This window comes from Oratosquilla oratoria, chromosome 37 (assembly GCF_046742065.1).
Source record: "Oratosquilla oratoria isolate Oo_2021 chromosome 37, ASM4674206v1, whole genome shotgun sequence".
Classification (NCBI taxonomy): domain Eukaryota; kingdom Metazoa; phylum Arthropoda; class Malacostraca; order Stomatopoda; family Squillidae; genus Oratosquilla; species Oratosquilla oratoria.
This window is the reverse complement of record NC_134813.1, coordinates 32,837,532-32,865,263: the sequence shown is the minus strand read 5'-3', so window position 1 is coordinate 32,865,263 and position 27,732 is coordinate 32,837,532. Positions and strand designations below refer to the sequence as shown.

The 27,732-nt window shown below is 40.3% G+C and overlaps 1 protein-coding gene across 7 annotated transcripts; it reads left to right on the top strand.

Moving 5' to 3' along the window:
- Positions 1-27,732, top strand: LOC143019630 (uncharacterized). 7 transcript variants are annotated; one of them, XM_076175443.1, is made up of 10 exons: positions 1-316; positions 1,609-3,391; positions 3,639-3,822; positions 4,244-4,345; positions 7,737-7,898; positions 8,147-9,475; positions 11,554-11,689; positions 13,523-13,631; positions 14,667-14,786; positions 18,689-27,732. In XM_076175443.1, the coding sequence occupies exons 3-10, from the start codon at positions 3,790-3,792 to the stop codon at positions 18,876-18,878; spliced, it is 2,181 nt and encodes a 726-aa protein (XP_076031558.1). In that variant the 5' UTR covers positions 1-316; positions 1,609-3,391; positions 3,639-3,789; the 3' UTR covers positions 18,879-27,732. The 7 variants fall into 7 exon arrangements, with proteins under 7 accessions (XP_076031558.1, XP_076031556.1, XP_076031554.1 ...); XM_076175441.1 differs by having other exon boundaries at positions 1-440; XM_076175439.1 differs by having other exon boundaries at positions 1-463.

The window sequence follows — 27,732 nt, the reverse complement described above, 5'->3', positions numbered from 1 at the left end:
GACACACGGGATTTGCTGCTCGTGGAAATTCCAGAAATACCGATACTCTATTTTAGCCTTAATAAATTACTAAGACAAACAATGACATAATGTTGAGAAGTTTGTTGTAAAATATGATATAATAACTTTTCGACATGAAAAAATATATGTGTACAATGAAAAGTACATTTACAAAGAATCGGATGCACCCAGCATCAATGCGTAAACAAGCTTTGCACATGCGTACTCTCGTGAACAGCTGTGTTGCCTTCAGTCCTAACAAAATGCCGTCCAGCCTCATTTCCTGACCTCATCATGGCAAAACACAGCTGTTCAGGTATTATTTTACTGATGCAGGAAAGTGAAGTACTCATTAGTGCCGAATTTTTAATAGAGCGAATATGAATGGTGTTTCACAGAGGAATGAAGTGTGGTGGTGATGATCCATCTGACAGTATCAGGTGATGCACTATTTATTTTTGAGGTATTTAATGATGTGTCTTTTCTTTACCTTACTCTTTAAGTGACGTTAATTTTGTAAGTAAACCATGTTAAGTAAAGTGTAGACAACCAACTCCGTGAGACTCCAAAATGAAGGTGATTTTGATTATATCATTATATGTTTACAAAACTACTGCCCTTCACAAAATCAAACTTAGTGTTTTTGAGAATTATAAGATGTAGGAAACTTTTAGATGTTTGGAAGCTTAGTAAAGCATATACCATCAAATGTCGACTTTTTTACATTTACTTCATTGCCTGTATTCATTCTTTTTTAATTTAGAGCCAAATTGACAATATCATGTGAAGTTCATTCCTCATGTTGATGTATAAAGGTGCAAAACAAACATGATAATGATGACACAGCTTTCACTACCATTACAAAGAGATGCACAATACTATGATGTTCTCATATTTTTTTATAAAGCAACAACAAATTTGATAAAACCAAGCTAAATTGAACCCTATGACCTGTCTATCTCAAATATTATTAAATTTACTATGTCCAAAGAACATAATCTTACTGTAAGGAAAAATTATAATCAGTAACAATATTGGTGTATATTACAACATATTAACTAAATTGAACTGCATTCACCTCAAATATCAATAATTGTATTGAATCTTGATGTGGATTTGCTAATGTCTCTATATATTATTTAAGTCAATGGTAAGGCTCTGTCTTGAGTACTGTATACAGGTGTGGTCTCCGTATATGAGAGGTGACACGAAGCTGGAACAGGTACAGTGAAGGGCCGCCAAACATGTTTCAGAATTAAAATATTGTCCATGTGAGGAAGGATTAGCTAGATTGGGACTCACCACACTTAGAGAATGAAGGATCCGAGGGGTCATGATTGAAACATTCAAAATCCTGAAAGGTTTGGATAAGGTTGGGGGTGAAGATTATTTACTGTTGGCTTCCGGAGCCTGCCACCCAGAAACAAGAGGTCATAGCCTCAAATTAATGAAACCACGCCACAGCAGGCCCGTGCAGACGGGGGGGTGCTGGGGGTGCCCGAGCACCTGCCCCTTTGCCTTGTGCCCCAAAAGTGCCCTTCACTAAAATATATAAAAATGAATGAAAACTGATTTCTCACAGGCTTTTTCCATTTTCTTACCATTCAGAAATTATAATGTGGAAAATGGTGTTGTACCCTGCCGGATAGTTGCCAAATACGAATAAGAGAGTGAAGTGCCCAATTTCCAGCCCAAAGCACCTGCCCCTTGCAGTGTCTGTGCACATTACTGCGCCACAGGACAGTAAAGAGAAATTTGTTTTAAAGCTCAAGAGTAGTGAATAAGTGGAATGGCCTCAGAGAGTATGTAATCAGTAGCACAGGTGTTAATATATTTAAGGATAGATGTGACCAGTATGAGACTGAAAGACAATTGAGAAGAGGCACATTTAATGAGCTTTAAGCTCTCTTATATCTTACTTTTACTAAGGTATACATTACTAAAGTAAGCATCTATAGCACATAGTTTACTTATGAAAGAATATAGCAGTTCTGACACATCTATAAGAGGAATGAAAGAAAAGATTATATGAACTATACTATATTCACAATATAGTAATTTTAGACTGTTGTGCTGTTTTGACCATACATCAATTGTAGCAATTGTAACCAGTCAGGCAGTCTTAATGTCTTCTCTTATTTGTGACAGGACAACATTATTTTCCTATTTTTGAAGTGAACTGGTGAGACATAAAAGTTTTATTTGTTAATTTTAACCAGGATTGTAAACACTATCTGTTGTCATGGAGATTTCCAGAGAAAAATATTTCAGAATCACAGATGATATGACATATTGTTTTTAGCTAATACTTTTGCAAGTTACTTGAGTGTAGTTGTGTTGTATTTGTTTAATTATAATATACATAACAGGAATGATATGCCTGAGAACCTATCTCATATTATCCAACTATCGTATCTTGCCTTGGATTCAGCTTGGCAGTATAAACTTGGAAGCTAATCAAGGATTTTCTCTAGTTCCACAGATTAGATTTTTATTTTATTTTATTTTTTTTACCTTTTCTGTGTTAGCCGAAAGGAAAATTACCTATATGCTATTACTGATTAGATGGTGCCATTTTCAAAGTGGTCTTAGAACTGCTCATTAATTTCATGTTATGGTGATTATAATGTCATGCAGTCTCAGGTAGTGTGGTCACCAAGTTGTGAGTAGGCAAAATCTTTTTCGCCTGCTTATTGAACTGTCTTGGTAGGTCACTCTATATGCTGGTGGCATAATCAGAAGTGTGCTGGTTGGTCCCACATTCACTTAGTTTTGGTTTAAATCCCTCATGTCGCTGATTCCCAGCATTGACTGTTACCTGCCCCAGCAGTCCAAGCACATAGGGCAAAGGTGACAGCTTCATCTGGAGCTATGTGCCTCCTGGTGTAGACTTCTCACTATGGGCAGTTCAGAATATGGTTTTATTGATTCATGGTGAAAATAACTTTTGCTTAGGTTTTCACGGACTTGAAACCCACATTCCCATAATGGCTAACAATGGTTCTTGGGCTCTCCCATTGATTTGTGCTGTAGAAATTATTTGACTTCTCTACATTTTATTAGTCTAGCATTGTTTGTGTCGACAGCTTATAGTAGTAGGAGGAAGGAAACATTTGTTGGTTGTTACCACCTCTTTCTGTTAAAAGGTGGAGGGGATATTTGAAACTGATAGAGAGAGAGAGAGAGAGAGAGTAGGGGGGGGTTGGGGGGTTGGGCTTGGTCCAGAGACACTGTCAACTCCTTAGAGTTGTATCTCTAGATGGAGGTGAGGGTATTGACATGTCTAAAGACATGTGTCAAGGAGATGAATTTCTCTGATGTCCATCTTATTGGACCTCTACTTTCAGGTTTCAATCATTGCTTCCTTGATTGATTAATTTCAATCAGAACTGTAAATGACATTGCATTATATCTTTAGCTAAATGTGCCCAAAGTATAAATGAAACACCATATTTTTTCAGTTAAGTTTTCCTAGTGTGCAATGAAGGATTTCCATCCTTTTTTCAAACATTATTTCTTCCGTGACATTCACTTCTAAAACAGTGTTGAATGATGGAGTAATGAAAACATTTCTGACTTACTAATTGCATTACTCTTCGTGTGCTTGTGATCATTTGAATTTTATGTATATTCCACAGGTAAATTTGGCACAAAAAGGGAACAAGTTTATAGGAAGGTGGCTGGTGAAGTGATGCTGAGGCTGTAAATGGTAGCTACCATCTATGGGCGTAAAAGACAGTGAGAGCTAAGAGTGTCGGTCTTTCCTCAGCCTGCCAAAATGCCGACATTATGACTAGACAAGTTGTAGCTCTGACTTCTGTGGTGAGTAGTACTCGTGAAGTCATTTTGTGAAATAAAAGCTGTGAATTTGAATTATGCACAGATACATGATGATTGTAATCACAAGGTTCATTGTGAAATGCAGGTTCTTTTAGGGGTATTCTTTGTTGAAAAATTCAAATTCTGAAAAGATGCACTATGCAGAATTGACAAGGTTTCTCTGAAATAGCATCCTAAGATTTTTTCTTTCTTTTTTATTTTTCATAATCAATTTTGTAGGTAGCCGATGCATCTCGGTTCTCCTCACCCATTTGCATTAAGCTGTATTCATTGGTGTTGAAATTGCATTGCTGCATAACAATGTTACTATTCTTTATTGGGGATCATCACAATTGGATTGCTAAATGTAATGCTGACTTGCGAAATTTTTTAGTTATGTTTGAATTCTTTCTTCTTGTGGCAGGCCCTTGCATACTTGCCAAGCCGTGTGAGTTGTGGCCTCGTGGCGCAGAATGCCATGGCCACCCGAGGACGACGAATCTATGAAACTGCCTTCGATAGCAAGGTTAGTGTTATGGTAGCAGCACAACTTTTATTTATTAATTTTTATTTATTTTTTCTTCTTATTGTCAGATGATTGTGATCATAACCTTTGGTTGTAATATGGTTAAGTCTGTTTCATATAACTTTCATGGGTAGTATGACTTAACAATTCCAGCTGTTGACAAATGATTTTGTAATTTCAAGGGAATATGCTACATTTTGATAGGTCAAAGATCAATATTGGGTTAGCATATTGTAGCTGGTAATGCAGACTACTTCTGCAAGCCAGTGTATACCTGTATAACAGTAAAATACAGAGTGAAAATTAAGAACTCAGGAATGGCAATTGTGTTGGATAAGAATAGTGTATAGATATTTACACATATAGCTTTTTGCAGAACATGGTTTGAAGAATATGTCTGGTAAGTTAGAAAATTAAATGTATTGCTGAAGAAATTATTATCAATATTCTTAAACATCATGAGATATCAAAGTGTATTAGATTTAGTCAGTTTGGTACTCACAGTTTGTGATGAAGTATAACAAGATGTTAAAAATTGCATGTTGTAGATAAATAGTGTGTAGGGTAAAGTGATAGATTTGATTTATAATTTGTGTTTACTGTACTTATGGAATTGTGATACCTTCACAGAATTTGTTCTGATTGAAGTATGTGATTTCATTCAACTGTCCAATGTCATCCCTTTCTTTTTATGGCTCAACCTATCCTTCATTCATATCTTCTTTGCTAACAGACTTCACGAGTTCCTGCAAATCTGCATCTGAAAGCTCATTGTTATGGCCACTGATGAATTCCATCCACTCATCCTTCACCATTTTTATGAATTTCTTATTGCCAACTTCCTGCACTAGTAACAGTGCCCATGAGTCATCCTGTTGTGATTGGAAATTGTGGCTGGAAAACCTGAACTTAAGTGCATAATCAGGTTACATAGTCATTCAACAATTTTTCTTCATCTTATGGTATCGATGCTTACATGACTTCAGGATGATGTGGAGGCAGTCAAGTGAGTGTTGTCAGAATTACATGACTGAGTTTTGGGTTGTCATCCGTTACCTTTACACTCTGGACCATTGACTTTGGGTTATGGTTGGTCTTGAAGAGATGGATGGCCGCTGTAAAAGGAAGGTGTTGTTTAGAGTCAGAAGAACTACCTCCAGTTCCTTTGTAAAAAACTTAAGACTTCATGATCTCCTGGAGACATTATCTGGGATGAGGAACACAGGACTCTTCTGTAAATATCTCTTTGATTTAAAGCTGGAAGCATCGGTGCAATTAACCCTTGGTTGTCCTCGCCTTACAGTTATGAGGATAACATGTAGGCAGCAAGTTTATTGTCCTTGCCTTAGTGGACAATAGGGTTTTTGGTCTCTCGTTTAAAGTTAGGTTTGATGATCTGACCAACAGTGTTTCTATGCAATGAAAGGGTGAGTCACCCTTTTATTTCCTGAAAGCCAGGATTGTATTATTCATCTTCAGTAATAAATACCCATGGAGGCTTTTTTTTTACATATATATTTTTTTTCATTTATTTATTAATTTTTATTTACCAAGATATTTTGGATTTTCTTTGCACTGTATATGTGCACTGACTTGTAACCCATCTCATAGAACAACTCCTTCAAATACTCAGGAAAAGCTGCTTCTGTTTGGTGGTTGGCTGATGGTGCCCCTCCTGACACCTTGATTTTATGGAGTGAAGAACACCGCTTGGAATTCTCGTCAGTCCTTGCTCACCAAAAATGTCTCTAATGGTTGGTTATCTCTCTCTTCCTCCTGGTTGGATGTAGTTGTTGGAAGTGAGTGTACACTGGATGATGTTTAAGTTCGACAGCACTCGCTTCCATTACCTTTACTCCAGCCAGATGAAGAAGGGTTTATCTTGAAAATGACTGTACCACTGAAAGCACTGCTGTCTTTATTTTCACAAGTGTACTATGCACTACAGCACTGGAGATATATATATATATATATTTTTTTTGTACTTAATGTTAACATAGGACATTCTGATCAACCCCAGACTTATATTTATTTGTCACAAAATGACCTAACCTCCGCACAGTGTATCCACGTGTTGTACTTTCTTCACGAGAGCCTTCCCTTTCCATTGATGTTTGAGTGCACCATCAATTGCACTTACATTCACTGGATTTACAATATGCTTGGGACTCAAGTAAATATATAGCACTGTGTGACACAATGATAGAAAGCACCCAAAACTGTTCAGATATGAAAATGTACGAGCAGTTATCATTGACTCCTGCTGTCTTTGCATGAAAAATATTTCAGTGAATTATGACTTTATGATGTGAATAGGGATAATAACTATTGAATTAATCAATTTTTGTCTAGGTTTTGCTGACTGGAAACCCATAGCCCCACAGCAGGTGACAATAGTTCTTTGGGCTCTTCCATAGGTCTCTTGAGAAGAACTTTTGACTAAAGTCTGTGTTTTATTATATGATGACTTCATTCATGAGGTGCAAAGGTGGGGAGTCTGTGAATGGATTTTAGATAGGTGTGGGGTGTGTGTATGGTTTGACTAAGCCAACCACCTTAGAAGGGGGAAAGTGCTCTTTGGTATGTATTTATATTTGTGCATCTATACACAATGAAGTGGCCTTGCTGTGGATGTGCTGTGCCTTGTGACACTGCTTCTGACCCAGGGCAGTGGACAAGATGCAGGAATGACCTGTCATCCAGGAGGAGCCAAGATAAGAGGGAGGGAAGGGGGTGGATGGGAGTGGAGTATGTGGGGATGGAATGGGTGGGAGTGGTTTTTATGCCTTTTTTTTTTTACTATCCCCCTTGTAAGGAGGAAAAAGCCTTTGATATATGTATGTATGTATCTCTACACATATAAAGAGGCTTTTGGTACTAGAGGAATGTCTGTCAAGCAGCGAAGGGAGAGACCAAGGGATAGGTTTGAGTGGAGAGTGGTTATGAATGGAGGATGAATTAATGCTGCCTGAAGGGAATTCTTTTTCTATGCTCCATAATTTCTTGAATGGATGGATGAGGGGGTGGGGGATGGTCACCATATAATGAAGCATTTGTAGTAAACCAGCTTCAGTTGTTGGGTCCTGCTTTGGAGGTGCTGTGGCGTGCTGCATTGCTTCTGACCTGGGCAGGGATGATCATTCATCCAGAAGGAGCTAATTGATAAAATAGATAAGTGGGTGAAGAATAGGTATTTGTCTAGACAGGGCCACCCCCTTATGAAGGGAAAGAAGAGATATTTTTTGGTTGATGTGTGGGTATATGTATGTGTATCTTATAGTAGTAATACATGAACAATTGCATGTGTAGTTTTTAGATTGAGAATCACAGTGTAAGGTAATGTTCTCACAAATGCCTGTGTGTGGGTTGAACAGAAATATTTTTGTTTCAGGTGGAGCGTGGAGGGGATGAAGGAGGGGACTTATTGGATCGCATTGCCAATCACCCCATCGTACAACTGCTCAATCTTCGCCGCAAATCCCGAAGCAGTTCTGGTGCTGTGCAGAGGGGCAGTGCACCCATCCCCTCTACCTCAGCGGACCCAAAGTTTCAGGTAATTATTACGAACCTTGAACTAACAAAAATGCGGTAATAATTGATGGAAATAATATGCTCAATTACAAAATTTTAATGTGAATCATTTAATATATTAGAACTTCACTAATGACTTCTGGAGGGATGAGTTTTTATCCGTTTAGTTTGATTGTTAATGCAAATGAGTAATTAATGAAGATAAGAATGTTTGATACAATTGTATCCTTACGGCATTTCAGAAAATACATATACATTGTTGTTAAACAGGTTGGTGTTTATACCCCACGTGGCCGTAGGCATGAGCGAGGGAAAGTCAAGACCAAGGTACCACCGTGCCGCAGCGTTTCAACACATCACATCGCAGAGCATCGTGTGCGACCCATTGGTCTCTCCAAGAGTGATGATGAAATCCTCAATCGGGCTTCGGATTCTTTCGATGAGGATGACTTCCAAGATTACATCGAAGACCAAAACACGAAAGACCTCTCTGCTGATCTGGATACACTTAACATGAATGAAGATGACTACTTCAAAAATGCAGAACGTAATAGAAAGACAAGTGGGGGCAGAAAGGGTGATGGCAAGGGTAAATTGAGCAAATCACAGGCAGCCATTGCTCCCAAACCTTCTCTTCGTCCCCTGGAGATCCGGAGTCCTCCGGGAACAGCTCCTTTGCCCGTTAAGTTTAGCAAAAAGACCTCTCTTACTGACAAAAGTCCCTCCAGCTGGTTTAGTCCCCCACGGCAGAAAGATCTTAATCTTCCTGTCAAGAAGAGCTTAAGTCGAGATAAGACTTTGTGCAAAAACAGCCCTCCCAGTATTAGTAACGCCAGTCTCAACGTGTCCATGGAAGTCCTTCTTGACAACAGCTCACAGAGGGGGTTCAAGAGCAAGTTTTTCCCTCCCAATGTGAGTGTTAAGTATTCTAGTATCGACAGTGTTGTCACAGGCAGCACGATGTCAAGTCTCGAGAGTCTGCGCAGTTCAATGAGTGATGGCAGCAAGAGCACGGCTAGTAATGAGTCCACATTCAGCAGCTACAAGAGTTCCCTTGGGAGTGACTCTTCTTTGCTTTCACGTCCAACGCTAAACCTCTCTGCTCCACACAGGTCCCTTATTCAGTCTGCCAAGTTCCAGATTCTTTCACCCATCTCGGACAAGTCTCAGGAACCTTCCTCGGAGACTGGTGCAATGTCCCAAAAGAGCTCGCCACAGGATCTTGCTGAGCTCACCTCAAGTCTAGGGCGACAGAAGACTCCCATTAAACCACGTAACATTCAGGACGACTTCAGGAATTTCCATCACATGCTGCCAGGTCCGCCTCGTGAGCAAGGTGACCTGCCTGGCTCCGATAGCGGAATCAGCATTGAGTATGGTCTACACAAAGCCTTCAGAAAGCAAGATGCTCCCTTCAGCGACCTTCCCTTTGACATGCCCAAGTTGAGGCGGCGATTGGCTGCCGCCAAGACAAGCAAGTCAAGTCTTTCCAGCAGCAATTCGTCCATTTCCAGTGGTGCCACCAGTGAAAGTAATCCCAGATTGAGTTTACCTGCTGGTTTCCAGCCCTCACCACATCCTGCCATTGCACGACTTCAGGTGAGAGATGAAATGTTTTTGCACCTTTTCAACCACTTCTGCAATCCAACAATCAATATCTTGGTTCTGACTCTCCCATACATTTGCCCAATCAAGAACCTTCCTCCCATAACAAGCAAGAACCACATTGGCATAATTCCGGTTAGATCATCACCCAACAGTGAAACAACATCAACACAGATCTAAATTGCTCCAGATCCAATCACCACACAGAAGACAAAGAATACTTCGTCCTACACTGTCCCTCACATGTCCTGCCCAACCAACAACACAATATCTCTTCCTTGAGTGACCTGGGGACCAATTCAGCTGGTAACCCAGGAGCCTTGGGTTTCATATTAGAGAGACCTGGGAAAACGGATTGTTTAATCTCGTAAAGGACCCCAGTGTCAATTTACTTATGCAACTGAGCATTTTACAGTTGGCATTTCCATACATTTGGTTGATAAGTAACTAATGCATGGGAGAACTAAATACAGGGTGTTAGAGAACTGTGGCTCAGGATCTCTATATTTTTGTTACGAGATGATTTATAATACGTACATACATACATATACCAAGGCTTTTTCCCCCTTACAAGGGAGATAGCCAAAAAGGAAAAGGCATAAAATCATTCCCACCCATTCCATCCCTGAATACACTCCACACCCCTCCACCCTCCCTCTCATCTTAGCACCTCCTGGATGATGGGTCATCCCTGCACCTTGTCCACTGCCCTGGGTCAGAAGCAGTGTCGCAAGACACAGCACATCCACAGCAAGGCCGCTTCATTAAATCGGCGACCCCCCCTCTCCGTCCCCCCATGCTGGTTTAATGGTAATGATAATACATACATACATACATACATACACCAAGGCTTTTTCCCCCTTACAAGGGAGGTAGCCAAAAAGGAAAAGGCATAAAATCATTCCCACCCATTCCATCCCTGAATACACTTCACACCCCTCCACCCTCCCTCTCATCTTAGCACCTCCTGGATGACGGGTCATCCCTGCACCATGTCCACTGCCCTGGGCCAGAAGCAGTGTTGCAAGACACAGCACATCCACAGCAAGGCCGCTTCATTAAATCGGCGACCCCCCTCTCCGTCCCCCCATGCATAAAGGAGAAGACGGGGAGAAATCCCTTTGGGCTGCGTCAAATTTTGCTCACACATACTACCTCACCCACCTATCCCCCCGCCCATTCCACCTCATGCATCACATCATCATCCATATACAATCATTCTCCATTCACCCCTGTCTTCTGTCCTCTCCCGTCCTTCCTCAACAGACATTCCCCTCTTCCCCAAAGCCCCCTTCTCCCCATCCATCCACCTCATCCTAGTGATAATAGTAATAGCAATAATAAGGATGGGTGGGAGGGGGTGCATGCCTTGCCTGGCTATTTCCCTTGTAATGGTAAAGAAGTATATTGATACTAAAAGGCCCATTCCCCCATATAAGGAGGGTGGGCTAGTCAAGACATACACCCAACCCACACCCAATTGTTGTTCATTCTATCATAACACCATGTGGAAGTAGGACCATCGCTGTCCCCCATCCACTGCTTTGGTCAGAAGCAATGCAGCAAGACACAGCACCTCCTTAGCAGGGAACCAAAAATGGTTTACCCCCACTGCTTTATTACAGAAAAAAAAAAATAATAATAATAATAAATAAAATCATCATCATCATCATTATCATCATCATCATCAATCATCCCTTCAGGTTGCATCAATTTATCATCCATTTACAACTACTCTCCATGCACCTATCTCTTGCTTCTCTGCCCTGTTCACCATATCCATCCATCCATCCCAATCTCGGTCTTCCTCTCAAGTTTGCTTCATCCACCTCTGCCTTCCATACTCTTTGCTAATCTTCTGTCCCTCATTCTTTCCATACACCCAAATCATCTCGGTATTCTTTGATCAACCCTAGCTGCCAGATATATATATGTGTATGTATGTATGTATATACATATATATATATATATATGTATATATATATATATATATATATATATATATATATATATATATATATATATATATATATGCCTTACTAATTGCTTGTTTTTTCACAACTTATTTACAGTTACCTGAAGGAAGAAGTGGAACATCCTCCTCTACATCGAGTGATTGGGATACTAGATCCTCTGCTGAGAGCAGTGACGACCAAGGGACTCCTAAAAGTCGCAAATTTGGGCTGAAGCTGCAAGGCTCAAGTAGTAGTGAGTACAAATCCTTGATTGGGTTGCAGTTTTCTTCCTTATGGGTTGCATGTAGTGTTTATTAGCTCAGGTAGTATTGTTGTTTATCTCAAGGAGGGACTAATGACGGGTACTTACTCGTGATGGTCCTGCAAGATGGAGAGCAAAGATGTCCTTTGTTTCAAAACCTGTCAATGCCGTCACCTTCGTCATGAGGTCCCTGAGGAGCTAACGCAGTCTCTGGACTTGGCCCAAGAACCTTCTGTATCAGCTATGTTTCTTACATCTCACACATGGAGAGCTGACAGTTTCTGACATCTCCCCTTCTACAGTCTTCAGCCAGTGACATAGAAACAGTTCCACACTCACACAACACAGGCAACAGTCCAAAGTTTTATCCCAGAGAGATGTGCGAGAGGGCCCAGGGATTGTTGCCAGCTGCTGTAGGTCTGTGGGTTTTTCATGTGGTGAAACTCGAGGTTATTTAGTTACTTCCTCTAAATAACCTCTGGTGAAAGAATGAGTGAAGAAAGATTAACAAAAGAGGTGTGGAAGGCAGAGGTGAATGGAGTGAGCTTGAGGGGACGACCTAGGATGTGATGGATAGATGGTGTGAAAGGGGTTTTAAGCAAGATGGGAATGACTGTTGAACAAGAAAGGGATAAGGCAGGAGATGGGGATGGGTGGAGAAAGGTGGTGTATGGATGATACTTTGACACAGCCTGAAGGGATTTCTCCTCGTCTTCTCTATTATCCACATGAAGGCATGGGGGGGGAGGGTCACCAATTAAGTGAAATGGCCTTGTGGATTTACTGTGTCTTGCTACATTGCTTCTGACCCGGGCAGTGGGCAGGAGACAGCGATGACCCTTCATCCATGAGGAGCTAAAATGAGAAAGAAACAAGGGTGGTGGGTGGGAGTGGAACAGGTGGGAGTAGGTGTATGTGTGCCTTTGACTTGGTAACCTCCTTTATAAAGGGGAAGAAACCCAGGTGTATAGATAGAAACTGGAAGTAGCAATTATTATTATTATATTTTCATGGTGAAGGGGGCTTTGGGGAAGGGGAATGTCTGTTGAGGAAGGACAGGAGAGGACAGAAGACAGGGGTGAATGATGTGATGCATAAGGTGGAATGGGGGGTGAGGTAGTATGTGTGAGCAAAATTTGACGCAGCCCGAAGGGATTTCTCCCCATCCTCTCCTTTTATGCATGGGGGGTCGCCGATTTAATGAAGCGGCCTTGCTGTGGATGTGCTGTGTCTTGCGACACTGCTTCTAACCCAGGGCAGTGGACAAGGTGCAGGGATGACCTGTCATCCAGGAGGTGCTAAGATAAGAGGGAAGGTGGAGGGGTGTGGAGTGTATTCAGGGATGGAATGGGTGGGAATGATTTTATGCCTTTTCCTTTTTGGCTACCTCCCTTGTAAGGGGGAAAAAGCCTTGGTATATGTATGTATATTTTCATGGACTGCATTAATGAGGCCCGTCTTAACCACTTCGGTACAATGATGCCCACGTAGGTATCATGAAGCATGAGTAGGTACACGAGGTTGCTGGTGTCGGCATCTTGATTATATATATTTTTTGCAGTTGTACATAAGTTACCTCCAAAATCTGGGAACCTGTTTGATCACATTTTCTGTGTTTATTATTACTTAGAGTAAAAGAGAACGAATAATACAGCAATGACTTATTTTATAAAGCGAGTAGTGTGACGAATTGTACGTTTGGCAGCCGATGCTGTGTGTGAGAATTTGACTTGTACTGAAGTGGTTAATACAGGTTGGTTTAGCACGAGATTAAAAATAAATGAAAAACACCTTGGGTCGTTGAGGTTGTTGGTTTTCTTGCAGGTGATGGTGGAAGTGCAGGCCGGTCCAGTTTAGCCCTTGACCTGGGATGTGCAGCAATGACGGCAAAAGGGGAGGAAGTTGACATAAACTTACCTCTACACAAACAAGGGTAAGTTCTGATCCTGTTTTGAGTTGAAAGGTTTTAAATGAACCAGTCTGTTATCCTCTACCAGGTTTTAGTTGGATTAGACATAAGTATGAGCAAGGGTGAGTTATGATCCTGTATTTAGTTAAAAGGATTAAGATAATCAGTTTGATATCGTCTTCTATGAGGCTCTATGGTTTAGGATGGAGATGATGATGATATTATTATTATTAATTATTATTATCATTTATTATTATTATTATTTTTATTATTATTTTTATTTATTTATTTGCTACAAGATGGCCCCAAGATCAGCAAGAGCTATTTTTTTAATATTATTTATTTATTTATTTTATTTATTTATTTATTTATTTTTGCTACAAGATGGCCTCTGGGTTAGTCTCTCCTCTCTCTCTCTCTCTCTCTCTCTCTCTCTCTCTCTCTCTCTCTCTCTCTCTCTCTCTCTCTCTCTCTCTCTCTCTCTCTCTCTCTCTCTCTCTTTCTCTCTCTCTCTCTTTCTCTCTCTCTCTCTCTCTCTCTCCCTCTCTCTCTCTCTCTTTTTTTTTTTGAGTCAACCCAGTGATTTTTGCCAATTACCTGGGTTCTGTGAGTCTCCTGCAAAAAAGAATTGGGGCAGTGTATTGACTGATTGATCCCTTTTAATGTACAAAGTTGTCAAAATGTGGTAAAATCTTTTATTACATGTCAGCTTCAAAAGCGTTCTGTGAGGGGCACCGTCCTAGCCTCTCGATAGGGGGGAGCGTGTGACGTTAAACCATATCATCAGCATCATCACATGTCAACTGATGGTGCAATCAGAGGTGTGTTGGGCTCATGTTTTCTTACCTGTCGGTTCAAATCCCGCACTTCTCTCCGATTCCCAGTAGTGATTGTTACCTGCCCCAGCAGTCCAAGTGCATAGGGCAAAGGTGATGGGCTTGGCCACAACAACTCAGTGACGCCTGGTGTAGGCTCCTTGCCACCATTGTTTTGTAATTAGTGGTAGGTTAATATGGCTATAGCCCTGCAAATGGTAATGAGTCATTTTTTTTTCCACAGGTGGTACCATGGTGTAATAAGTCGCACAGAGGCTGAATCAACACTTAGAAGCCAAACGGAAGGGAGCTATTTGGTGCGCACCATTGACACAGCTCGACACGAGTACTCCCTATCCCTGAAGTAAGAATGAGAACCTTTGGTTTATACATACATACATATACCAATTGCTTTTTCTCCCTTACAAGGGAGGTACATACATATATCAAAGGCTTCTTTTTCCCCCATAAATGGGAGGTAGCCAAAAGACAAAGGCATAGAAACCTTTACCACCCATTTCATCCCCTACATACTCCAAGGGAGGTATATACATATACCAAAGGCTTTTCCCCCTTACAAGGGAGGTACATACATACATATATCAAAGGCTTTTTTCCTCATACATGGGAGGTAGCCAAAAGACAAAGGCATATAAACCTTTCCCACCCATTTCATCCCCTACATACTCCAAGGGAGGTACATATTTATACCAAAGGCTTTTTCCCCCTTACAAGGGAGGTATCCAAAAAACAAAGGCATAAAAACCATTCCCACCCATTCCATCCCCAATACATTCCACTCCCCTCCACCCTCTACCCTCCCTCTTATCTGGGCACCTCCTGGATGACCAAGGGAGGTAGCCAAAAAAATAACAAAGGCATAAAATCCACTCCCACCCATTCCATCTCCACATACTCCACTCCCATCCACCCCCTTCCCTCCCTCTTATCTTGGCTCCTCCTGGATGACAGGTCATCCCTGCATCTTGCCCACTACCCTGGGTCAGAAGCAGTATCACAAGACACAGCACATCCACAGCAAGGCCTTTGGTTTATATATCAATAAAAGATTATGAATATTTCCTCTTTCCTCTATCTTATATCTTTTATTTTTTCCATTAATGATAACTTTGTGCACAGTGCACATCCAGTAAAGATATTGAAACCAAGATATTTTAGATGTATGCTTGAAGGCAACTGGATTTTCCATTAGAAATGTCTTTTATTTGCTTGGGAAAAAATTTAGAAGCAGTAAAGAGCTTTTATTAAGGGTATGAAGGTTGTGTAAAAGTAGAAAATAAGGAATGTGAAACTGGGAACATAGTGACTGAACAAGCAAGGATGGATGTGAAAAGGCGAGATGGGCGGCAGTTTGTGTCTTGCTAGTCAACACATGATGGCAGTAATAGGTTATTGATACCAAACACACATTTATTTTCATAAGAGACAACCCTCTATGCGGAAGACAAGGGTATGCTCACAGATTTTGTGGCTGTTGTAAGTTTGACCAATTCTGGTGATAGCCGTTTTGATTGGTAATGGTGTCTGCATGGGGGCTTGCTTGCTTGGAGGTACTGTAGAGATTGGTATCATTTTGTGAGTGGAGCAGTGTGCCCCCTCAGTTGGTGTTGATGTTTTGATACAATAGTTTGAGGCCAATTTATAAGATAGGTGTAAGCCTAAACTAGAATTTTGAACAAAAAAATAAGGAGGGCGACTTGTAAAGTGTACCTACATACATACACCAAAGGGTTTTTTCCCCCTTATAAGGGAGGTAGCCAAAAAACAAAGGCATAAAAACCACTCCCACCCATTTAACGTGTACATTACAATTTATGGTACATTCTTTTAGTAATTTTTCATTGTGTTGGTGGAGTAAAGAGAGAAGTAAAGCAAAAGGTAAAGTAGGCAAAGAGGAGAGCAGATGTGAAATGGGCTAAGAGTATGACAGAAAATTTTGAAAGTAATAAAAAGATGTTTTGGAAAGAAATTAAGAGAGGAAGAGGAGGTGAATCAAGTAGAGAAGAAAAGGTAAAAGGTGCAGATGGAGAGATGATAATGGAAGAGAAGGCAGTAAGGGGAAGATGGGCAGAATATTTTAGGAAGGAGGATAGGGAGGGAAAGATAGATGCAGTGGGAAATGCTAAGAAAATGACTGTGATGAGTGAGGAAAATGGAGGAGAATTAAGGAAGGATGAAGTGAAGGCAGTTGTTAAGATGATGAAAGCAGGTAAGGCACCTGGTCTGGATGGATGCCATGCAGAATGTCTAAAAAAAGGAGGTACAGTGATGGTGGACTGGCTGGTGAGATTATTTAATGTTTGCTGGAGAGAGGGTAGAGTACCAGAGGACTGGAGGAGTGCCTGTATAGTTCCACTTTACAAGGGAAAGGGGGACAAGTGTGAATGTAGTAGTTTCAGAGGGATTAGCTTGTTAAGTGTAGTTGGGAAGGCTTATGGGAGGATCTTGATTGAGAGGATTAGGAGAGGAAGAGAGGGAGTAATTGGTGAGGAACAGTGTGGATTTAGAATGGGTAGAGGTTGTGTAGATCAGATCTTTGTGGTAAGACAGATATGTGAGAAAGCTATAGGAAAGGGGAAGGATGTTTTTTGGGCTTTTATGGATCTGGAAAAGGCTTACGATAGGGTAGACAGAAAGGCACTGTGGGAGGTTATGCAGATATATGGGATAGGAGGAAAGCTTCTAGGAGCTGTCAAGAGTTTTTATGAGAGTAGTAGAGCTTGTGTCAGGATTAGAAATGGAGAGAGTGAGTGGTTCTAGGTAAAGGTGGGACTTCGTCAAGGATGCATTATGTCGCCCTGGCTGTTCAACTTATACATGGATGGGGTAGTGCGAGAGGTAAATGCAAGGGTAGTGGGTCAGGGATTGGAGATGGTTAAAGAAAATGGAGAAAAGTGGGAGGTGAGCCAGCTGTTGTTTGCTGACGACACTGTGTTTGTGGCAGGATCGGAGGAGGGATTGAGGAAGTTGGTGACAGAGTTTGGAAGAATATGTGATAGAAGTAAGCTAAAGATTAATGTGGGTAAAAGTAAGGTGATGAGATGTACAAGGGGTGAAAGTGGCAGTAGACTGGAAGTGAGCATTAAGGGAGAGCGACTGGAGGAAGTGGATAGTTTTAGATACTTGGGTGCAAATGTGGCAGGAAAAGGTGGAGTGAAGGTGGAGGTAGAATGTAGATTGAGAGAAGCGAGTAAATGCCTTGGTGGATTAAAAAGTGTAATGAGGAATAGACATTTGGGAATGGATGCTAAGAGGAGACTATATGAAGGAGTGATTGTGCCAACAGCACTGTATGGGGCAGAAACATGGAACATAAGAGAGGAAGAGAGAAGGAGTTTGAATGTGTTTGAGATGAGGTGTCTGAGAAGTATGATGGGGGTTACTAGGCTAGATAGAGTGAGAAATGAGGAGGTGAGGAGAAGAACGGGGGTGGAAAGGGAGTTGGGAGATAGGGTTGATGAAAGAATATTGGGATGGTTTGGACACATGGAAAGAATGAGTGAAGAAAGACTAGTAAAAGAGGTATGGAAGGCAGATGTGGAGGGAGTGAACATGAGGGGACGTCCTAGGATGAGGTGGATGGATGGGGTGAAGGGGGCTTTGGGGAAGAGGGGAATGTCTGTTGAGGAAGGACGGAAGAGGACAGAAGATAGGGGTGAATGGAGAATGGTTGTATATGGATGATGTTGTGATGCATGAGGTGGAATAGGTGGGGGGGTGAGGTAGTATGTGTGAGCAAAATTTACGCAGCCCGAAGGGATTTCTCCCCGTCTTCTCCTTTTATGCATGGGGGGACGGAGAGGGGGGGTCGCCGATTTAATGAAGCGGCCTTGCTGTGGATGTGCTGTGTCTTGTGACACTGCTTCTAACCCAGGGTAGTGGACAAGGTGCAGGGATGACCCGTCATCCAGGAGGTGCTAAGATAAGGGAGAGGGTGGAGGGGTGTGGAGTGTATTTAGGGATGGAATGGGTGGGAATGATTTTATGCCTTTTCCTTTTTGGCTACCTCCCTTGTAAGGGGGAAAAGCCTTGGTATATGTATGTATGTATGTTGGTGGAGCAGTGTGTGCCTCCAGCATATGCCTCCAGTTGGTGTTGATGTTTTGGTACAATATTTTGAGGCCAATTTGTAAGATAGGTGTAGGCCTAAACTAGAATTTTGAGTGAAAAAAAAAAGAAAAAGAGGAGGTCGATGTTTAATGTGTACATCACAATTTACGGTATATTCTTTTCGTAACTTTTCAGGTCTGCTCGAGGATTTATGCACCTGAGGATCCACTTCGACTGCACCACAGGTTACTACACTCTGGGACGCAGTTCCAAGCCCTTTCCATCAGTGCCGCACATGGTTCAGCACCACAGCATAACCCGCCTACCCATCAAGGGTGCTGAACACATGGTGCTGCTGTACCCTGTTGCCCATGAAACTCTGTAGAATGGTCCGTGTGTCTTTTTTGCTACGTACGAAACTGCATGACGCAACTCATGCATATCCCGCCCATTGTGCACAAATCTCGCAGTAGAGGTTTCTGTACATCTCTTCCACCATGACCACACCTCCCCATCTGCTGTGGCTGTTATGAGCAAGGTACTGAGCAACAAAATTGTGGTGTGATCATCCAGAGTTGCATTGGTAAGGGAAACAGTTCCTTTAAACCCCTTCAACACGTTGATTTGATCTCTGAAATTATGAATTTTGTTTGGGCTACAAATGGGCGATTTTATGAAGCTGAAGAAGTGAACTTTAGTCTGAAGAGTCTCACTGTAAGAGTTCCTTCACTCTGCTTTGGATAGTAGAATGGAACTAATCACATTGTAAACAGTTCTTAAAAATTGATCACAACTATGCTTCTACAACATGATACCCAATAATTAGAAAAACATAGACACTTGCAAACTATACATATTAACATATTGAGATCTATCAAAACTACCCTAAAAGTACACTCACACACAGAAAGCAAAATCCCCTCAGAATATCACACAAAGATGATAGGAACACAGTTCTATGCAAGAGTACTCAATCCTAATTACTCATCTCATTACATCACACAAGCACAACAAACCAATTGAACACAACAAAAACCCTACATCAGCAGCATACTACTCAAACATGTACAACAGCCTTCCACAATTACCACACAACACATCTATACAAAAAGACATTCACACTCAATCACCAAACAAGCACTACAAGATTGACCACTAAATGACCTTCTCCGTCAAATCCCTCCAGCCATTAATACCCACAGAAAAATCCCTCCCAAGAGAAGTAAGGACCATATTTGTATGACTGCATTTAGGTCACCATCCAGCATTAAGACCACTGTCCTAGATGCAACCATCTCACAGAAAACACTGAACACTTCATCTTACTCGGCTCCACCAAGACAACAACACAGTATTTCTTCCTTGAGTGACTTACGGTCTAATCCAGTGGCTTTGAGTCTCCTGGAAGAGCGACTTAAATGGAAGAATCGATTCAGACTAGAGTTTGCTCTGTCAGTAGCACAGAATTGGCAGGATCTAGCCAGAACAAAATCCATAAAGGTTATCACTATGTTGAAGTGGTTTAAAGTGGGAGAGGTGAAGGTGCAAGTGATAGCCTTGCAGTTTGATCAACACATTCAGGTGCATTCCTACCCATCTCTTCTGTTTAACTTGTTTGCAGCAGTTTGCTGGAAGGAAGTGCTCGGCCCATTGTGATGGGTACTTCGAAAACACAAGTGAACATGTTTCACTGAGGGGCCCTAATAGGCTTTTTTCTATTTTGCTGGGTTTATTGTGGGGACACAGGGGTGTTATAAAGCATAGGCGAAAGTCCAAGACCATCGTTGTTATTGCAATAAGTGGACTGGAGGGCTGGAGGCATATATAAGGTCTGCATGCATACCAGGGAGTCCTCCAGTACAAATCCCATCACTTATTTGTAATCTAAATACTTTTTTTTTTATGTATGTGAGACCCGAGTATCTAGAGGATTTCCCAGTATAAAATATGTGCAGTGATGTACGCAAGCTTCATGTTAAAATACTTCCACGGTGCTTTCTTTCTTGTAAACATTACTATGTTCGACTGTACGAGTCGGATGTTTCTATGGCAGAGCCCCACACAATCAAAATTTTTACAAAAATATTGGATTTCTCATGCAGAAGCAGAGAATGATGCTATATATATATATATATATATTTGCAAAAGCAGAAAAGTCAAATTTAAGTTCAAAAGGAGAGTAGCATAGCTTCATTAGGTCCACAATAAAAGTAAAATTTGCATATCTTCATACAGAGCTGGAAAGTCCATGCCATGAATTTCTCAGCAAATTTAAGACTAAATTGTAAGGTATTGTAGCTCAGGATTTTTTCTGAGCTTATTGCAGGCGAGATGGAGTGACAAAATCGGTTATTGAACTATGGGCAATTTTACTGAAGAAAAAAAAAATGAAGAAAATAAATAAGGTCATGTAAATGCATGGGATTATTATATTATTTATTTTAGGTGGATGTAAGTGTATGAATGTAGTAATGTGTATCTTTATTTGTACAGTTTTTACTTACAATTTATTTTGTAATTTTTTGTTTGTCTGTTGGTAGGCAGTCACTTGTTGGTTCAAATTCTTCTACCTGAAAACCAGCCTCACCAGCCAGCTAGAGCCCTTGGGTTCTTGCACAGAGTTCTCTAGAAAGGAATGGATTGTTGCCAATGTTAGAATGTGGGGCTGTTTCTAGGTCACCAGTTGATCGAAGGAGGAGGAGGAAGTGATCAGTTGATGTCAACTCTCCTTATATGTAAAATTGGTGCCAAAATAATGGAAGTTGATAGAAAGAGGAAGAGGTCTTGGGTCTGGTATGTAGACTGAATGCCAGCCCCTCAGGAATGTACCTCCAGATGGAGGTAGGGTGTTGATGGGCTTTGGAGTTGTATGGCTAGGGATGATATTAGTGATTGCTTTCCAACAGGGCTATTATGTGCATGTACCCATCGTTTGTTCCTCTGCATTTATATGTGTGTTTATACCTACATGAATTCTTTAGGAGTAATTCAGACTTTAAACATTCCATATTTTTTCTTCTTTGTTTTGATTCATAATGAAAACAAATAAGAAACTGAATATACTTAGAGCAGTTGCAGGCACAACATATTGACAGTAGAAACACTAATCTATCCATCTACATACCAAGAGCTTTTTCCCCCTTATAAGGGAGGTAGCCAAGTCAAAGGCATGTACCTATTCCCGCCCATTCCACTTCCATCCACCACCCGTTCCTCCCTCTCATCTTAGCTCCTCATGGATTACAGGTCATCCCTGTATCCTGCCCATTGCCCTGGATCAGAAGCAATGTAGCAAGATAGAGTATACCCATAGCAAGGCCATTTGACTTAATTGGTGACCCCTCCCTCTCAGTCCCCTCATGCAGAAAAGGAGAAGACAGTGAGAAATCCCTTCGGGCTGCATCAAAATATCATTCACATATAAACACCCCCTACCCCTCCATCCCCTGCCCCTCCCTTGCATAATGATATCCTTTATACAGTCACTCTCCACTACCCTTGTCTCCTGCTATCTCCTTTTCTTGCTTAACAGAAACACTAATCACTGTATATAATGAAATAATAAAAACTACACTATGCATACATAGCATGGTATCCTACAATTAAGAAAACAAAGACAGCCTACAAGCAACACAAAGAAGAGCTTTAAGAATTATAATTGGCTGCATTAAAGGAGCACCAATTGAACATCTGCTTTCAGAAACCAAATCCTTCCTACATAACATTACATGAAAATGACTGGCACACAACTTTATGGAAGAACTCTTAAATTCACTCATATTTCACATCATAATTAACAGACACATCTGACTAAATTCAACTGAAAAATAATTGGCAGTATCCTACTCAATTATCTACACTAATCACACAAAAGGGGAGATATGAATTATCTATGTATCTATATACCATTAGGCTTCTTCCCCCTTATAAGGGGATAAAGGGTCATCCCAGTCCCCTGCCCACTGCCTGGGTCAGAAGCAGTGCAGCAAGACAGCACATCCTCAGCAGGACCAGCCACTTCAGAGCACACACTCACCAAAACCATCCATATTGGACATCTGCACACGGAAACCAAAATCCTCCTCATGAAAATGATGGGAACAACTATACACTAGAACTGTAAACACCACACACCCTTCACACTGCAACTCATTGCAACAAGATCTGGACACAATATGGAATTGGACTCAAAAGTGGGAAGTAAAATTCAATATTAAGAAATGCAGCATAATGGAATTTGGAAAGAGTGAAAATAGAATATCAAAAGATTACAGAGTTGGGGAAGAAAAAATAAATAAAACAAACTATGAAAAAGATCTTGGAGTGATGATTGGAAAGGACTTGAAACCAGATAAGCATATAAACAAGATGTTCGGAGAAACCTACAACTTATTGAGAGCAATCAAAGTGGCATTTACCTATATGGACGAAGAAATGATAAGGAAAATACTTACTACACTAATAAGACCAAAACTTGAGTACGCAGCATCACTTTGGACACCCAGTACCAAAAAGAATATTAAGAAACTAGAAAGATTACAAAGAGCGACAACAAAACTAGCACCGACACTCGCCGAACTAACATATGAGCAAAGACTATCCAAATTGAACCTACCAACTCTGGAACAAAGAAGAGAAAGAGGAGATTTGCTAACTATCTACAGAATAATGAAAGGAATGGAAGTTTTAGACAGGAACGACCTATTAATGTGGGACAATGGTAAAACAAGAGGACACGGAAAAAAATTGAAAAAGGATAGTTATAGAAAAAACTTGAAAAGGAACAGTTTCCCACACAGAGTGATAAATATATGGAACAAATTAGACAACAAAACAGTATGTGCTAACACTATACAAGATTTTAAGATAAAACTTGATGTGGAGAGATACAAAGACGGGTCACCACGAGCGTAGCTCCCCTCCTGTATATTACAACTAGGTAAATACAACTAGGTAAATACACTGCATTTCAGAAGCACCACCAACAGAACACAAGAAGACATGAAAAGAAACCCCAAAAAAGATAGTTATAGAAGAGATCTGAAAAAAGAATAGTTTCCCACACAGACTGGTGGATATCTGGAACAAATTGGATGAGGCAACAGTGTGTGCAAAAAACTATACAAGAATTTAAGAACAAACTTGTATGTTGAAAGATACAAAGACGGGTCACTATGAGCATAGCTCTCTTCCTGTATAATACAACTAGGTAAATACAACTAAGTAAATACAAAAGACTACACCTGCATCATACTACACAAACATCTATAACAAACTACCACCTGTACCACACAATGTATCCACACAAAAACACATACTCAGATTACTAAACAGCACCTTCAAGATAGACCATCAAACTCAATACTTAAACAATAATCCCTAGACTTGAGCCCCACAGAAAAAAAAATATCTTATGCTCTGGACACCATCCATCATTAAAATTATTCAACCACCACAGAGGTTGCAGAACTTCTCATACTACACACTAACAATCCCCAAACAACAACACAATATACCTTCCTTGAGTCTTGCCTAGAGGCTGTTGCTGGTTACCTGTAGTCCAAAGGTTTTCTGTAAGAGGGACCAGGGGCTACGGACTGACAACTAACACACCTGCATCATAAACAAATGAAACCCATTCAACCACCCCTCTCTTTTCAACACCTAGGGGATGAAGGGTCACTTTGTTCATTGCCACACTGCTTGGATCAAAGGCAATGCAGTGAGGCATAGTTATTCCACACAAATTCCCAACAGTTGTAGATGGTTTTTCCCCATCACTTGACCAAATGATTGACCATTCCTTATCCATTCCACATCCTGTACAGTACAATTAGGTAATTACAGTATATATATGAGCATGTTTTATATTTTTAGTTTTTTGCTTGTGTGTATTGGTTTTTTAAGGTTTGTTTTGAGTGAATGTGGATTGTGTGATGTTATTGTGCCTGCTGGTTTATTGAAGTAAGGCAGCTTTTATTTTGTATAGTACTTTATTTTGGAGCACAAGATTTTTGGTAAGTATGGAAGTAGGTGAGATAACATAGTATCCTTTCAAATGTGGTCTCATTAGTAGGATGAGCAAAAAGAATGCCTTATGTTGCATTTGATATCCCAAATCAATGGATTATTGATGGTACCTTTTGCATTCCAAACTTGTCTTTTGATGGGGGTGTGTTTTTGATGAAAAAGAAAAAAAAAAGTTTCTTAATTATTGATGCCATCTTGCACAAATATTTCAATTGATACTGTGAAAGTGTCATTGGCACATCTACTTGAATTAGAAGATGAAATGACAGTATTTGTCCATTATATATATTCTTCCAGCACATGTGCCAAACTGAATTCTAAAGTCATTCTCCAGTATTTAGATAAATCAGTCCACTAGCCCCCCCCCCCCTTTTCTGTAGTTTATTTATTATTTTTTCACTGTGGAAGTGCTCAACTGATAGCTTTTATGCTATTTACATAGTTATCTTTGTATTGATTTAATCAGACAGCTTTAAATGAGCCAAAGAGAAGCAGGTATACTCTGAGCTACTGAAATGTTTTTCTTCAACTGTATACTATATAATCCCGCCCATGAAAGAGTGTAGCTGGAGGGAAACAATGGGATGAGAAAGGAGGTGAATGATACAGCTAAGGACATCATACACTACCATTTCCTTTTAATGAGTCTCAAAAACCTTACCCACAAGAACAAATGATATTGTTCACTACCATCTGTTTTTAATGTTTTAAAAACCATAACACGAGCAGCTGCAAGAGCTTAGAACCCCTCCACCCAATTTCTTCCAGTTACCTTTGAAAACTTAGCATGGTTAGGTTGCATAGATTAATGTAGGGAAGGAGAAGACATTAGATTGCAATTGATTTATAAGGAAACTTAGAATTTCCGTGATAAAATTGGGTAATTTGATGCTTCCAATACTTCAGTATTTTGATGCCAAACGTAAAATAATTAATCGGAGCAGCTATCTGTTGTATGTAATGCTGCTGCTTCTTTTGAGTGATGGGAAGAGCTGGAATGTTATTTGTAGCGCCTTAGCCAAGCCAAACCGTGGAGAGCAGCTGTAGACCTTCCATCCCTATAGTGGTACTATTAAGTTTGCCGCTCTCAGCTATGGCACAACCACGGCCATCTTCTCTTGTACCATATGTCGTGAGTGTTTGGCTCTTCCAAGTATAGAATACACTAGAGAGTAATGTTAGTGGTAGTAAGTCTGGGTAATCTCTTGTATAGCAGCCAGAACATGTATGTACAACTTCATTAGTACAGGATTCTTATATATAACAAAGTTAAACACAGTTTCTCTCATTTGATTTTGTGTAACTTCAAGGTATATTTTAAAGTGGTCATAGTATAATTTATATAATTTATTTGTTCTTTATGTTGTAATTTTAAGATTTCCCATTCCCTCCAAATCATGCCTCCATGTTGGCCAAATATGGTTTTGCCTCTAAACGAGAGATCCAGGCAACGTTGGGCCAGCTCCATTGGCTCCAGTGCTGACCTTGCTGGCTGTCTTGCCTGTGCATGATGGTTTGTTACGAGTTGAGAAGTGCTCACATAGGAAATGCTTGTTTATAATTATGTTGTCAGTGAATTTAGGGTATCCCGATATACTACAATATACTGTGTGGATATGGCACATTATTGTACGTTGTGACCGAGTGTTAGAGTGTATTATCTGGCCATAGGTACTGCAGCCTTTTAGAGTGGCCAGGGGTAGTAGAGTGTAATGTATGGCCACGTTTTTTTATGTATTATATGGCCATAGGTAGTATATTAAAAGGCATGGTCACAATTTTTGTAGTATGATAGGTGTTAATATGTATTGCAATGTAATGAAGGCCATGTGGTATTACTGTATCGCAGTTAGTATCCGTTACATTGTTATGAATGGGTACATATTTTGTAATGTACTGGGGACCTTAAGTATTGTATATTTGTAAATTTTTCACTGCATGAGGTGACTATGGGTCTTGCAGTGCATTTGATATTAGTTTATTAAAAAAGAAAGAAATAAGAGCACTAGATCTCATTTGTTGAGAGTAAATTAATGTGCAGGAAGTAGAGGCAAAGCATTTAGGCCAGCACGGTGCAAGTCTTAGATGATTTTCTGCGACATGAAGACTTCCTTTCAACAGCAGAATAGTTTGATAAAAAATTGGTTTTTATAGATACCAAGAGGGAATGAAGATTCTCAAATGTTAGAAATGTTAAAAAAAAGAAAAAAGAAAAAAGAAAGGAAGTCACTTGTTTGCAGTTTAATAGTGGCTTTATGGTGTGCATCCAAATTAGTTGTGGATGATACATACGGTGCCAAAGAAAATGGGACTAAAGCAAGTCCCTCTCAAAGCGGGAATTGTATAATTACCATGATAAGCCAAACATTGGGTTGTGCTATTGTGTGCGCACACTCATGTAAATAGTTGTTATTTTGTACGCAAAACCTAGGCAAGGCAATGGAGCATCAAGAGTGTGAAGGTGAAGAGGACAGGTGAGTTTGCAAAGAATCTAGTCATGTATATACAAAATACAGAGGCTTCTGCCAAGCTCAGTCATGACCTGCTTATGGGTCAGACATGACCCTCTGATTGTAATGCTGAAGTCATGACTACACGAACACAACAAAAGACTGCCAGTGTCTTGAACATAATTCTTCTGAGACATATCATTAAGTAAAGGAACTTAAGATCTAAATTATGTACTCCTATTGTTTATCAGTCTCTGCAGACCTCTTTAAGCAGTAGGGGTTCATGGAATAGTCCATGGGAGTGAAGGGCATTGAAGAGGTGTAAGACACGATAGCAGTAAAGGAGTGAACAGTCAGCTATGTATAGCCCAAACTTTTACAGGTTGTGTTTGGTGGTTAGATACGTGTCTCTAAACCCTCATTGCTTATCATCAAAATTGAAGTGGAAAAGCAAAAAAAGTAAATGCAGGTGTTGCATTCAAATGGTACACCATGTTTTCATATGCAAACCAATAAGAACAGAGACAAAGGATTTACGATGCACATGTGCAGTGTTTTTATGTCCAGACACTTATGTACACAATGCATGTGTGCATGGTCATGTACTTGAAAACTTGCAAACTGTAATTGCATGTAAGCATACATAAATGTATAGAAATATGTATGTTCACACAAGTATGTGCATATATGCATATGTTCATACATAGATGCTAGTCCTCTGATGAATCATCAGATTTAAAGTTAATTTTGTTTGAAAGA